Source organism: Erpetoichthys calabaricus, chromosome 4 (genome assembly GCF_900747795.2).
Source record: "Erpetoichthys calabaricus chromosome 4, fErpCal1.3, whole genome shotgun sequence".
Lineage (NCBI taxonomy): Eukaryota > Metazoa > Chordata > Cladistia > Polypteriformes > Polypteridae > Erpetoichthys > Erpetoichthys calabaricus.
The window spans coordinates 186,697,917-186,713,747 of NC_041397.2; the positions used below are offsets into that span (position 1 = coordinate 186,697,917).

The 15,831-nt window shown below is 35.9% G+C and overlaps 1 protein-coding gene across 1 annotated transcript in view; it reads left to right on the plus strand.

Annotated features, from left to right (window-relative positions):
- Window positions 1-7,804, plus strand: part of atp10a (ATPase phospholipid transporting 10A) — a 268,627-nt gene extending 260,823 nt beyond the window's left edge. The window contains exon 21 of the mRNA XM_028800040.2: window positions 6,379-7,804. Within this exon, the coding sequence (XP_028655873.1) occupies window positions 6,379-7,093 (715 nt within the window). The 3' untranslated portion in view covers window positions 7,094-7,804. The remainder of the gene's footprint in view (window positions 1-6,378) is intronic.
- Window positions 7,805-15,831: the final 8,027 nt, after the last annotated feature.

Sequence of the window (15,831 nt, forward strand, 5' to 3'; positions counted from 1 at the left end):
ACATACAGGAATCATTTAGGTTTGAATATGACAAGAAACATGCTCTTTTGCAGATATTGCTTGTGTGTATATAAATAACATTCCTGAGTCATTGTGGCCCAGGCTAACAACACAGTATTTTGCAGTTCCTGCTGATTTTTTTATGTGATATTGGCTACTAATGCTGTAAACCTCCAGTTCCTCCTCATCTCAGAGATGTTCAACAGGACTGAAATTTGCAGACAATCCAGTAAACTCGAGCTAGTGTAATTTTTGTAGACCCAACTTAAAATGCTGCATGCTTTGTGACATTGTGCTTTGCTCCGCTAAATGTATCTATTTAAGAAACAGTAGAACACATGGTCAATAGCAATGTTTAGGTATGCTGTGGCATCCGGATTATTATCATTTGGTATTAAGAAACCTATTATGCGCCAAGAAAATATTACCCACACCATTAGTCTATCTCTACTAGTGGAACCATTAATGCAGAACATTGTGAATCCAAAGTTTAATACTGCTTACACCAAATTTGTCTATACATTCTATGTGTCATTAAAGAAAATTAAGATTCATCAGAAAATCTTTCCCAACTTCAGTCATCCAGTTTTGGTGATCATGTGCTCATTGAATCCTTGTTTTCGTATTCTTTGTTTATGGGAGTGGAACCCAGTGTGGTCTTCTGCTGTACTAGCACATCCACTTCATAGTCCAGCATATTGTGCAATCAGAGATGCCATTATGCACACTTTCATTCTAAAGAGACATTAAAAATGTCAGTATCTGTTAGCTTCTGTTAGAGCGTGTCTGGCCATTCTCCAGTGTGAAGGTGTTTTCACCCACAGACCTGCTGCTCATGGTATTTTCTTGTTTATCACAGTAACTTGTTTATCACTGTAAAGTCTACAGACTATTAGTGCAGTCAAAGTAGCTAAGATCATGTCTTTTGCTCATTCTAAAGTTTGGATGAACAAATCAAAACTTTTTGATAATATAGTGGAACCTCGGTTTGCAAGTAACTTGGTTTACGAGTGCTTTGCAAGACGAGCTAAAATTTTTAATAAATTTTGACTTGATAAATGAGCCAGGTCTTGCAGTACGAGTAGTATGTATACGCTTTGTCTGCTGAGTGTCATGTGATCACAACTGAGCTGATGGTGGCTCTCTCTCTCTCGCTGCTGGATTGTGGGCAATCGTCTCCTGTTCTCCGTCGGAGTCGGCGTGCCTCACTCATATAGTCAACATCCGTACGAGCGTATACTGTTTACTACAGAATTGTGACTGTGTGTGTGTGTTTTCGCGTGTGCTGTGATGTGCGAGTCCCCGTCTTGCACTCCAAAACACGAAGCTGAGTCTCAATACTTTAGCAACAACAGCTTTATTCAGCTTGACACAGCAACAGTGCGGTTATTTATTGTAGCGGGATCTGCCACTCTCCTATACACAGACACAGCAGTCAGGCAGGGTCGTGGCCACGTAGTACTGTGCCCTGCGCATTTGTAATGTTCCTTGTTCCTTGTATCACCTATCGACGGCAAGCGCTTATAGCATGTCCGCGAACTGCTACAGCACTGGGAGACTGCAATTGCTTTGGGACGCTGTTCCGCGTGTCGTCCCGTTGGGTGGAATCCCACAAGAGTTTAGAAACTCACTCACACCAGCCATGATTCTTTTCAAAGGTAAAGTGCAGATTAATTTGTTTTATGTATTTTTACTTTATATTTTGTATTAATCATTTTTATATGAATAGTTTTGGGTTATGGAACGAATCATCTGAGTTTCCATTATTTCTTACGGGGAAATTCACTTTGATATACGTGTGCTTTGGACTGCAAGCACATTTCCAGAACGAATTATGCTCTCAAACCGACGTTCCACTGTATTATTATTATTAATGTTAATCCAAATTAAGTTGCATCCTCATCAATGGCTATTTAGGGGAGCAGGTAGATTCTGTGTGTGTGTGTGTATGTGTGTGTATGTGTATATAAATATATATATATATATATATATATATATATATATATATATACATATACACAGTGGGGCAAAAAAGTATTTAGTCAGCCACTAATTGTGCAAGTTCTCCCACTTAAAGAGATGAGAGAGGTCTGTAATTTTCATCATAGGCAAACCTCAACTATGAGAGACGAAATGAGAAAAAAAAATCCAGAAAATCACATTGTCTGATTTTAAAGAATTTATTTAGATAGATAGATAGATAGATAGATAGATAGATAGATAGATAGATAGATAGATAGATAGATAGATAGATAGATAGATAGATAGATAGATAGATAGATAGATAGATAGATAGATACTTTATTAATTTGCAAATTATGGTGGAAAATAAGTATTTGGTCACCTACAAACAAGCAAGATTTCTGGCTCTCACAGACCTGCAACTTCTTCTATAAGAGGCTCCTCTGTCCTCCACTCGTTACCTGTATTAATGGCACCTGTTTGAACTCGTTATCAATATAAAAGACACCTGTCCACAAACTCAAACAGTCACACTCCAAACTCCACTATGGCCAAGACCAAAGAGCTGTCAAAGGAAACCAGAAACAAAATTGTAGACCTGCACCAGACTGGGAAGACTGATTCTGCAATAGGTAAGCAGCTTGGTGTGAAGAAATCAACTGTGGGAGCAATTATTAGAAAATGGAAGACATACAAGACCACTGATAATCTCCCTCGATCTGGGGCTCCACGCAAGATCTCACCCTGTGGGGTCAAAATGATCACAAGAACGGTGAGCAAAAATCCCAGAACCACATGGGGGGACCTAGTGAATGACCTGCAGAGAGCTGGGACCAAAGTAACAAAGGCTACCATCAGTAACACACTACGCCACCAGGAACTCAAATCCTGCAGTGCCAGACGTGTCCCCCTGCTTAAGCCAGTACATGTGCAGGCCCGTCTGAAGTTTGCTAGAGAGCATTTGGATGATCTAGAAGAGGACTGGGAGAATGTCCTATGGTCAGATGAAACCAAAATAGAACTTTTTGGTAAAAACTCTACTCGTCGTGTTTGGAGGAGAAAGAATGCTGAGTTGCATCCAAAGAACACCATACCTACTGTAAAGCATGGGGGTGGAAACATCATGCTTTGGAGCTGTTTTTCTGCAAAGGGACCAGGACGACCGATCCGTGTAAAGGAAAGAATGAATGGGGCCATGTATCATCAGATTTTGAGTGAAAACCTCCTTCATTCAGCAAGGGCATTGAAGATGAAACGTGGCTGGGTCTTTCAGCATGACAATGATCCCAAACACACTGCCCGGGTAACGAAGGAGTGGCTTCGTAAGAAGCATTTCAAGGTCCTGGAGTGGCCTAGCCACTCTCCATATCTCAACCCCATAGAAAATCTTTGGAGGGAGTTGAAAGTCCGTGTTGCCCAGCGACAGCCCCAAAACATCGCTGCTCTAGAGGAGATCTGCATGGAGGAATGGGCCAATATACCAGCAACATTGTGTGAAAACCTTGTGAAGACTTACAGAAAACATTTGACCTCTGTCATTGCCAACAAAGGGTATATAACAAAGTATTGAGATGAACTTTTGTTATTGACCAAATACTTTTTTTCCACCATAATTTGCAAATAAATTCTTCAAAAATCAGACAATGTGATTTTCTGGGTTTTTTTTTTTTTTCTCATTTTGTCTCTCATAGTTGAGGTATACCTATGATGAAAATTACAGGCCTCTCTCATCTTTTTAAGTGGGAGAACTTGCATAATTGGTGGCTGACTAAATACTTTCATTTCATTAGTTGTCAGTTATAATCATCAACATTAAAAGAAATAAACATTTGAAATACATCAGTCTGTGTGTAACGAATGAATCTAATATACAAGTTTCACTTTTTGAATGGAATTACTGAAATAAATCAACTTTGTCATGATATTCTAATTTTATGACCAGCACCTGTATAATCTTGTGAGTGAGATTGATAGGTAGGTAGGGAGTTCCCGGAGTGTCAGTTTGAAGTTGGAAAGTTAAAGAAGAATAGACAATTCTTACTCTTTAGAGTAAGTATTTAGAAGACTTGTGTCTAATTCCCCAGCTGGATCAAAATAATGGAGTAATCATAATTTAAATGTGAGTATGTGAAAATACGAATGTGACACCATTGTGCTGATTTTTGGTCAGTCTCTAATTCTTAATAAACTGCACTCAATCAAGGGTTTGCTAATTGTACTTATGCTTATTGTTCATTTAGCCTTTTGTAATGGTGAGATAAATCTATAAATATCTCTTAATTTCAAGCACTAGTAAAGCAGAAAGATGCATGTTGCTCCATGTGAGGTGTAAATTACCCCTGTCACTGGATATTTAATATCAGTGAATGTAGGTTATTGAATATGACAGTGTAAAACACATATACAAGATAAGAGAAAAGCCTGTAATTGCTTGAACTGAGTAAAGTTTGTTATGTGCTTTCCTTCAGTGTGTTGTTTAAAGGTGACTGAAGTGTGGGTCATGCACTGGGGCAGCTCTCTAACCTGTAAACACTGACAACCTCAACCATGTTGCCTCATTTAAGCTCTGTGGGGAGGTTTTGCAGTTGAGGCTTTCTTTCATCTGGTAAAATGTTAGAAGCAGAAGTACTCCAGCATCACTTATTAATGGATAAAAGACAGATCTGGATTTTTATCTACAGATGTCATAATACAGTACTACTGCTCATTCACATTCACCCATAATCTCAGTTCCACAGTCCAACGCAAGTTGGACATCCTGTATAATAAGTCCATAGGTTTACAGTTACATTTTTGGTTGATTAAAGTCCAATAGCATGTATTTATAAATGCTTTATTAAATCTAATTTTAGAACCTATTTTGGAAAGTGTCTATAATTTTATTAGAACAGTAGGTGGTTCTTAAATGTCAACAACAGCTGTAAATTAAAAAGATAATAGCAGTACAGTTCAGTGAAGAAATGGACAAACAAGTCATGTTTATTGTGGAATGGAATGGAATACCTAAGAAGCCAACACTGATTTTCGATTTTTCTGTTTCCATGATCAAACAAGTTTTACTAATTTTCTAGGAACTTGAATATGACCTCTTTAAGTCAGTCTTATTAAATTAGTCTTTAGCAAACTCCTAGAAAATACACTGGTTCCTGTGGCAAACTCTCAGGTCAACCCTTTTAGTTTCTAATACAGTAGATAGTGGTTCCATATATCCAGAGACCCTACCATGAGGGCAACTCCATTCTGAATCCTTTTTAAATGAGAATTTGGGAAACTTATTTCTTGTAATTATAGCCTTCTGGGTCATTGGCATGCCTAAGTCCTTCTTTATAACTGTTTTTTTCTGGGTGGAAACTCTGAGGATTTTCATTTCTGCTAACCTAGGAAAATAACACACTCCAAGGCATTAAAAAGTTATATCCCCTTCTCTCATTTGAATGGCAAAGGTTTCTATGCTATCCCTAGATGCAAAGAATAATTGACAATTTGCATATAGATGTTTTGGTAAGAGACGTAGTTAAAACTAATTTTAGTATAATTGTTTTTACAAATGGAAAACCTGACTAATGGATTCTTTAATTAAATATTCATTCAATATGTATTATACTTTTAATGATATGGATGTTACATTTCAGTCAAGGTTCCTTGTCTGGCTGGGGTAAAAATGCCATTTTTTGCCCTTTTTTTGGTAATTTCTGATTCCTTTGTTATATTACTAGTGTTGGTCATTTAATTTCTATGATTTCTATGTAGCTGTGTATTTTTTGCTATATGTCATGTGTTTTCTGGATGGTCCCCAAGAGGCGGGGACCATCTGCCCATCACCATAAAGGGTCTGACCTCAGTCATATAAAAGCTGAGGAAAACCCACAGTCCCTTGCGGCTCATTGTGAATGCACTTGTAGTGAGTTCAGTAGGATTTGTAATTATTCTTGTTCTTTTGTGATATTTTGGATTTTTGTGACCTTTTGGTCAGTTTTTGACTTAGCATCTTCAATTTTGTGTTTTGGATTGTGTTTTCTTTTGAGATTACCCATTTTCAAAGCATTGCCTTATGTATCTCTTTGCCTTGTGCACCTTGTAGCTTATGTTTGTGCCACAGAGGACTGTGTATAAATAAATCTTTTATATGTAAAAAATACTCATTGCTTTTTTTGTGTGACTAGCCCGGGTTAACCCTTTTCTCCTCTTGTGGGCAATTTTGAGTCATTGTTTGGTACTTTATGCTTAGGAACTCTAAAGGTCAATGAAAGTGGAGGAGTAAGATGAATTTGTATGTTACAAGATTTCCTTAGTTGGTTCTCGTAACTGTCTAAACTGCTTTGGTGCAAACCTGAACCTTAAGTATGTACTTGGAATTTCAGGCTAAAACCTGTAAACTACTTTTGTGATTCACCATGCTTTTTTTTATTTTTGCAGATACTTGTACAGAGTATTACAGGGAACATTATTTCCAACTCCTGTCCAACTAAGGCGCCAGCTAGACAAATATATCCAGCCTAACTTGAGCATCACTCACAAAAACCAAAAAACAGAACCCTGGCTTGATCCAGACAATCATTTTCAGCCATTTTGCAAACCTTTTCTGAAGGATCGTTCTAGTGCAGGTGAACAATTACCCTCTCGTAAGAGACCAGAAACTCCAAAATTATCTGAAAATGGTTCTGCTGGAGTAATAAATACATCAAAATCTTACAGTATAGATAAAGAGAATATCTGTTTGCAAAATGTACACTTATGGGACCCCTCTTCAACACAAAAAAACCTACCAAATTCTGAAACTGAAACACTGCCTTTCACAAAAGATATTGTAGACTTTGATTCTACCTTTAATGAAGAGGACTTCGTACTGGATTCTGTTTTGGACTTCTCTGACTTCAATTTACTCAACTGGATAACATCAACTCCATTATTTAAATCACCCAGACACCTGGGAGAGCCTACAGCACAGAACTTTTTGAAAACTGCTGAAAGCAACAGGGGAGGCTGCCCCCAGAGTAGTACTCACATAGAGTCTAAAGAAGGAGTTGCAAATGGACAAGAAGAGCAGCTTGCATGCACTACTGCCACTGATGTCAAAGCAGTTGTGTCTGTCTCGTTAAAAGAGGGAATTGTTGAAACAATGTTATTGTGACATCACCTGTATTTACAGATTATTTATCCATTCATTTGCACATTCTGATGTAAAATACTGTGCCAACATGTACAATTTCCAAAGTAATTTTGTTTTTTTTTCCTGTAGATATAAATGGATACAGCTTATGCTATAGTATTTAAATAATGTTATTTTTATACATATATCTTGTTTTGTTTCTTTTTTTTCAGGTTTATTGGACCAAATTCAGATGCATTTTATTTTTGTAAATATTGTAAAATGTTTACTTCAAGATTTAACTTCTGTTCAAAAGAAGATTGATTCCATTAAGCAATTTCTATGTTTGGAAAATGTTTCATAATTTTATAGAGTACTGAAGTATTTCATTCCACAGAAATGTTCAGGGTTAACTTGTTGATATATTTTGGAATTATCTACTTTCTGTCCTTTGGAATACTGGAAATAATACAAAATATACCAATTTGAATAATTAAAATTACAGCAATAGGCATGTAAAATAGTTTAATGCTAGTTTTCTTAAGATAATTTGAATACAGATGGTGCATAGTATACATAAAAATGGTATCAATTTTATTATATTACTGAAAACGCGCTTTCTTATCATACAGTTTTGTTCTTTTATACTCCTTAAGCAGTAGCACTCCCTCTATAACACACAGACTTCAATTGTATTTGGATATATTTGAAATATCTCTTCATTTTAGTCAGAACTGTTTTTATGACTGCTGTTTGATAGATAGATAGATAGATAGATAGATAGATAGATAGATAGATAGATAGATAGATAGATAGATAGATAGATAGATAGATAGATAGATAGATAGATAGATAGATAGATACTTTATTAATCCCAATAGGAAATTTTTGTTATAGGAGCTGTACACTGCAGTAAGAAATGAAACTTGCACCTAACTGATTGAAGGCTAGTCCTGGCTTTTTCCAGATCCAGCTCATTTTCTTCACACATGTAGCAGGTGGGGGCTATAAAATTAAATGAATAGCAATATGACTGTAAGTGCGTGTAAACTTGTCAGTGTTAAACAAAAAAAAAAAAATCACTCAAGTATATAAATATTATATTTCTCTATGGAAGGGGAGTAAAAAAAAATCAACCCTTCTCAGTGCTGCACTTTTTATATATTTATATATTTTTTGTTCTGGAAAGATATCTCAGTTGTCAGAGGTATAGCTGCTATTTTAAATTTTCCAACAATACAAATCCCCCTCCCCAGCCCAGAGTGCTTGTACAGACTTTTGTTTACAACAGCATGGAAGATAGATTACCTCATAAACATCGGTGCTGGTATACACACTCCTGAAAAGAAAAAGTATATGTGTTTGTATAGTTTATATATAGACAGGTTATATTAACAATTTATGGTAGCTTTATTCTTATGTAAAAACAATTGTTGTGATAAATGACTTGGATATACCAGCAGATTCCTTTATATATCCTGTATATACATTTTCTGTGGAATTAAGGTCAGTTACACTTCTTACTTTATAATTTTTTTTTAAACTTTTTTTTATTTTTTTTTATTTTTTTTAACTGTTTCTTGATTTAGGAAGCATTTAATAGGATATGTGAATTATTGAAATGTTCACGGTTACTTGTTCATTCTATCATTTAGACTTGAAAATGTGTTAATTCTTTATATGTATATGGGGAGCAGCTGTTCACAGCTGTCATCTATGTATATTCTTCAAAAGAAACTAAACTAGGGAGAAGTCATTATATAGTCTTTATATTCAAGAGCCAGAGATATCATTGTTCTTTTATATTTGAAACATTATTATGCTGTTAATATAGAAAGTGAAGCTGTCTAATCATATTTAACATTTTTTTTGGAAATTGAAATAGAAATGTAGTGCTTGAAATGCTTATTACTTGAAGTTTAAAGGTACATTTTTATTAAAAACTATATTATGTGTAATACATTTACTTCATGTAACATACTCAGACATTGGTAAATGACTTTCTAGAGTAAGCAAAAGTACTAAAAGTTTTAATAATAGAATACATTCTACTGTAATTAGATAATTGTACCAAGCTATACGAAATGTTTAGGACCAATGAATATTGCTTTTTTTCTTTTGGAATATGAAGAAAGCATAATTTTATTTCTGGAAGTACTTTGCATATTTATAATTTTATTTGTTGAATTTAGCTGATGGTAGTAAATGCAAGCACATTACACTGTTGGTAGCATTTAATTTTTGCTAAGACTTATTGAAAATGGTTTTACATTTCCAATAATGTATGGTGTTCATATCAGCATTTCAGCAATTGCATTTACAATACTTAATGTGCCTTAACACTGGACAGAAAATTAAACATTGTCGTACATTTTTTGTGGGTATTGCAATGCTTTCAATGAATTTTTAATGGTACTGTAGATTGGTTCAGAAAATGGAAAGATGGAAAGTGTCGTGGATGGGCTCAAAATGCTTTCTAACTGAAGGAATGAATGCGCTTTACTACTTTTAGGAGCATCCAATGGCTTGATTCCTGTGAAAGAAAATGATTCTAAAATATTGTCTTGCATTAACCTTGGTCATTTCCATCTCAGATTTAAACATAAAAATGTCTTCTCATACTTTCTGATTCAATCTTTTTCTTATCCTGAATAGGAAATTAATTTTTCCCTTTATATAATATGAAGGCCAAAATTGAAAACAATTATGCAATATGCTGCCTGACCACTATATCTTAAGCCTAACTATCCTGTGCACTGCATACCGTACCATTCACTTGTTTATTTTCCTCTGTGGAGGAAAGGTTTTCTGGGCCTTCCATATCTCCCTTAAGGCATACTTTTCTTACCCCAGATCAGACCTTTATATAATTATACATAGCATTTATGTCCAAAAGTAGCTCATTCTTAGTTATCTCCTAGTTCACCTAGTTTATTATAACATTTTTTTATTAATATGGCAGTTAAAAATGGCCATTATAAACTATACAGCGTGAATTATGTTATCCTTGTTTACATCCATCCATCCATCCATTTTCCAACCCGCTGAATCCGAACACAGGGTCACGGGGGTCTGCTGGAGCCAATCCCAGCGAACACAGGGCACAAGGCAGGAACCAATCCTGGGCAGGGTGCCAACCCACCACAGCCTTGTTTACATCAGTTTCTTTAGTCATCATTTAATTTCAGTATTTTTTCCCTGAAAGTTTTCAGTCTGATTATAAAGTGTATTATCTGTGGAATACTGAGCCCTTGTTTCCAGTAAAATAGCTTAACATCAGTACTTCCATGTTTTTCATTAGAAGCAGACTTTTATTTTAATGACAAGTCAGAAAGTTTTCTTACACTTGGACTACAAGCCAGAAGCATGAAGTAAATTCAACCATTGTTGAAGGTATTATAAAATTAGTAAAACATTCTTAGGCAAATGAGGTGCTGGCTGCTGTATAGACTTGGAGCATTGTTGTGACGTTAGGTCAAAGAACATTAAAAGGTATAAACAGCCTTTTTGCATATGCAGTTTGCCTGAATCAGCACAGATAAAAAGAAAAAAAAATGTGTTTAGTTCTGTGTGTATCACTTAAGCAAAGTCAGCATTTTCGGAAGGAGTGTAAAACAAAAGTTATTAACCAGTATAGGGAAATGAAAAGCATGTCACATTATTACACAGTGGAAATGTTGGGTCAGATTTTTAATTATTTGGAGTAAAACATCTAGAATACGATGGATGTCTTGCTTGTAATGTTACCAGATACCTACCTAAATATTTAATTGGAATTCTAAATACACAATCTTGAAATTTTACATTAAATTTGAAATGTAATATAAAAACATTGTTACTCTTACATAAGGTTTTACAATAGCTTATCGTGAAAGGTAAAAATTGTCAAATTACACTTGAACTTTTTTGATTCTCTCTTAATTGTTCTCAGGAATAAAGATTTGCATCTCTTCAGTAGCCTCGAAAATCAGTTTTATATGTACACAGTTGGAAATCAATTAATAAGATAATAACGTATACAAAACAAACAACAAAGAGAGGTTTTCTAGGCAGTTCATAAAAGGTGTTTTCACTTTGTTGTTCAGTTTAAATCTCTCAAAATCCATCTTAATACTCTGTAGCTAGAGTTTAAATCAGAATCAGAATTGTTTACATTGTTGTTTCACAGCTCCAGACTCCTGGCTTTGATTCTTCTCAGCTTTGACTCTGCTTGTGTATAGTCTAAAGGTTTTATCCATGTGTATATAATTTTTTCTCACTTTGTATTTTGGTTTTCTCCCCACATCCTAAACATGTGCATGTAGGTTAGTTGGTGTCCCTTCTATTAGTGTGCCTGGCACTGAGCTGGCACTCCACCCAGGGTTGATTTTTGTCTTGTACTTGTTGTTCTTGGTTCCAATGTTCAGCAGTGCTGAAGCAGACTGAAAAGATTCAAAATGATAGATGAGCATGGGACCTCTGCATTTTGTGACATGTACTTTGCATTGGGCAATGCATTTATTCCAAGAAAAATTGTTATTATGCACAGGCAGTTACGTTATCTCATCATATGCTTGTCACCAGAAATAATTTTACTAAGCTCCTGAATTGTTGGGATCCTAAATAAATTTAATTGCTTTTTGGCCATTTATCTGGGATCATGTAGTAGGACAACTCTTCCATGGTGCAAATCATGTCCTGGATTGGCTGAGGCCTGCTGTCTGGTGAATCGGAATCACTTTTATTCGCAAGTACTTCATGTACAGTAACGTAGCTTTGGAGCTGCTTATAACACAACATCACATATAAATAGCATAAGTTAAATAACATGCATTATAAACAGTTGAAGAATAGTGCAATTGTAAAGGAGATGTCAAAATGATGATATGCAAGCAAGGGCACAAGTGTATGCATGTCCATACATGTACATATACTATATGAGGGGGTACCCAAAAATAACCGGAATCTGCACATGGTGCGCAATCTAGACTTGGTTGCAAATTTCGATCGGTAGGTGTAGCATACTTATAAATATTCTATGGCAGTCTACCAAGTGGCATTGCTCTGTATTGTTTGTATGACCTTCCATGTCGGTTTTTCTTGGTGCTTATTGTCTCTTGAAGACCAACCAAGATCTGGCCAGACTTCCACAATTAGGAATGACGAAAATCGTGAAAAAGTTGGCAGTGCAGTTATTAAAGATTGTCATTGGACTATTGAAGAGATTTCTGAATTGATTTGTGTGTCTTAGATTTCTTGCCACTTTCACTACTCGCCTGATCTTGCTCCGTGTCGACTTTTTCTTGTTCCCGCATTTGAAAAAGAACTCAAAGGAAAGTGTTTTTGTACCGTGGTGGAAGTCAAAGAAAAATCACTGCAGGCATTGGACAACTTTCCTCTTCAGCAATTCCATAAATGTGTCCACCAGTGGGAAAACCTTTGGGAAAAGTGCATTCATTCACATAGAGAGTACTTTGAAGGAGACTAAAGTTTCAGTAAGTAAAAATTATTAGAACAGTTTGTTTTTTTCCCCCAATTACGGTTATTTTTGGGTATCCCCTCGTTCATATGTGCACCTTTATACAGTAAGGCAACACATCAAGTGAGGAGTAAGTGAGGAGGATAGACTAAATTACTGGTTTATGGGGGCTGTGGCTCTGAGAAAGAAACTGTTTAGGTGTCTGTTAGTTTTAGTTTTAATTGACCTTAAACCAACGGATGGAAAAATGCAGCCAGTTCTGTTCTAAGCAGACCTCATAACACACTGTAATTTATTTTTGTAGTAATAATAATAATAATTCATTACATTTATATAGCGCTTTTCTCAGTACTCAAAGCGCTATCCACACAGGGAGGAACCGGGAAGTGAACCCACAATCTTCCACAGTCTCCTTACTGCAAAGCAGCAGCACTACCACTGCGCCACCTACTGTTGCTGAATCACACTTTTAGTTATGACTTTGTAAAATTGTACTAGAATTGGTGGGGAAATATTTCATTTCTTTAGCTGTTGTAAAAATTGCATCCACCATATTGACTGTAGAATTGTTAATTTCTAGTGGTAGAGGTGGTAACTGCAGTTTACAAAAGTCAATTACCATTTCCACTGTTTGGTGGTATTGAGCACCACGTTATTTATTGGTTGCACACCAAGATACAACATGAGTCACCTCTTTTCTGTTAGCTATTTCATTATAATTATTAGTAATAAGTTCAATAATGGTGGTGTAACAAGCAAACTGAATAATTTTGACTGAAGGGTCAGTGGACCTGAAGTCATTGGTGTACAGGGAATAGAGTAAGGGGAAAGTACACAGCCTTAAGGGGCACTTATGCTAATATAGAGGCAGTTTGGGAGGTAGGAGCCCATCCAAACATATTGTTACCAGTTTGTCAGAAAACTGTAAATCCATTTACAGGTGGAAGTATTCAGTTCAGTTTGTAGAACTTCAGTTAACAACAGCTCAGGGACAATGGTGTTAAAATGCTTAACTGAAGTCTACTATTCTGGCATAAGTTCCTTTGTGCTCCAGCACAAAATGAAGCCCATTTTTATGGCATTGTAAGCAGATGTATTTATTCGATGTGCAAACTGAAGATGAGCAGCAGTAACAGATTTAAATTGGTTTAGAACAAGCCGTTCCAATACTTTTATTAGAAATGAAGTAAGGGGTCCTCTAGCTGTATTGTTTGGCTCTGGGAGTATTACTATTATATGGGTGAGCTTGTTGTGCAAAGCTTTTTGTTTAAAGTACCTAAAATAAATTAATCTGAGTAACAGATTAAATTAAGGCTTTATGCTTTAATTCTAAGGAGTTGCAAATTGTCCCGTTGTTATAACTTCATCTTACTTGTGCTTTTGAAGTTTTAACTCATACATCTGGATGACTTTTCCCAAGGATGTTTAATGCTTGGTACACAAGCAGTTTTCATGCACATCTTTTTTCCCAAGGTGCAATAAATGTCACCCAATCATAATTCACCTGCTGAGTCAGATTCTGTGGTGGTCAAATGCTGGGAAAGCAAACATGCTTTGATTTACTACCCTATGCAGAAGATGATGAATCATCCACAAAAGTTTCAAATTTTCTTATGGAATGGAACATCTTTTTGTATGTGCATTGTCTAAACCTTTTTTAAAAAGAGATACTGGATCACAGGCTAAAGTGATAGCAGACAAAAGATGCTGGCAAAACATTTCTTTTATCTTCTTTTAAGTTACTAAACAGTTTTCAGATGATGTCACCAGAGATATTTCAGTAAGTACCCTTCATGGCATTTTAGTGTGTTGGTGTGTGGTTTTTCAGTCTTGCCTGTTCATATGACCTTAATATTTTTACAAGGGCTTTGGTCTGTTCTACCTCAGTGTTGTTTTTGCTTATTTCTTGCAGCTTCCTGGGATTCATTAAAGTATTTGTTTGTATATTCTGAAAGATACAGTATTTAATATGGAGGTATTAACGTAATGTAAAAATTAATACCAAAGAATAAAACTGCTCATGAATTGTGCAGGATTTTATCAGTGATAGGAAGACATATAAAATGTGGTGTGAAAATCCCTGATAGGCCATGTCATCCTGAAAAGAGAATGTCAGTTACTGCCCTTACTGAAATTTTCTGAGAGGTTTTCTTTGTTCACCTTACTGTAAGGGGTTATCCAAGTGTTCTTGCCTGATGTAAACTAGCTCTTAAAGAGCTAATGAGATGCAAAGTAAGGCAACAAATGACCAACTTACTCAGCAAACTCAAACTTTGATCCTAGAGGGCCAACATTTTGCTCCAACCAGTTTCTTAATTAGAAGCCAACTAAAACATGTTATCTAATTCTGTGGTTCGTTTGTGCCATTATTCTGGCACACCAGGACTTTCCGTAACTGTTGATACTTTTGTTTGTGAGAACATCATCAACATGTTTTGTGAACCAGTTTGGTTCTGTATTTGTCAGACCTTCTTCTTTCCCCAAATGTTTCTTTTTCAAGCAGACATTGCAAGGTAAAATGAGATTATGGTCATCAGATGGCTTGCTTGGCACTTCTTGATTGCTAGTTAAGGAGAAAGAAGCAAAACCTCTGAATCTTAAAAAGCAAGATAATTAAAATTAATGCAAAGAAGTAGGTTCTGCCAGCAGTAATCAGATACTAAGAAGAAAGTGGCTGAACTTAAAACATGCAGCCACTGCACCCCTTTAATATCTAAGTTTGAAGTCTTTGATGTACAAAGTTTTGTCACTTGTTAATGGAAACAAAATAATTTTGCCAATTACTTCTGAAGTGTCTGATCTCAAAATGTGCCCATTACACAGTGGAATCTGGGTAAACTCAATGGGAAAGTGGATATGATGTTATAGTTTTTTCAAAAGGAATTTCACTGAAAACCCACTTCAAAATAGTGATAAACATTTTTCCAAAAAACAGTGCCTTGGGCTTAAATCTCACACCCATTTCCAAATTTCCCCTTGTGTGAATACATTTTACTTTGGATACTTCAGTTTTCTTTCTGTATCTTCAGAGATGTGCAGACTAACACCATGGTGTGTCCTGCACTAAATATTACTAGGATAGGGTCTGGGTTCGCACAACTCTTACTTAAATGAAGTAGGCTTCAAGTTCCCCCTCATCCATCCCCCCAACCCCCCATTACCTTTGCACCAGTTTCTAGACTGGCCAAAATATTTCCCATTGTTGTTTAACAGTGTGTATATCCACACTGTCTAGTGGTCGTCTGATGTATTGAAGTCCTTTGTGTTTACTCTGCCCTGGCATTTCTTGAATTCATTGATTCACCCTTTGAACTAACATATC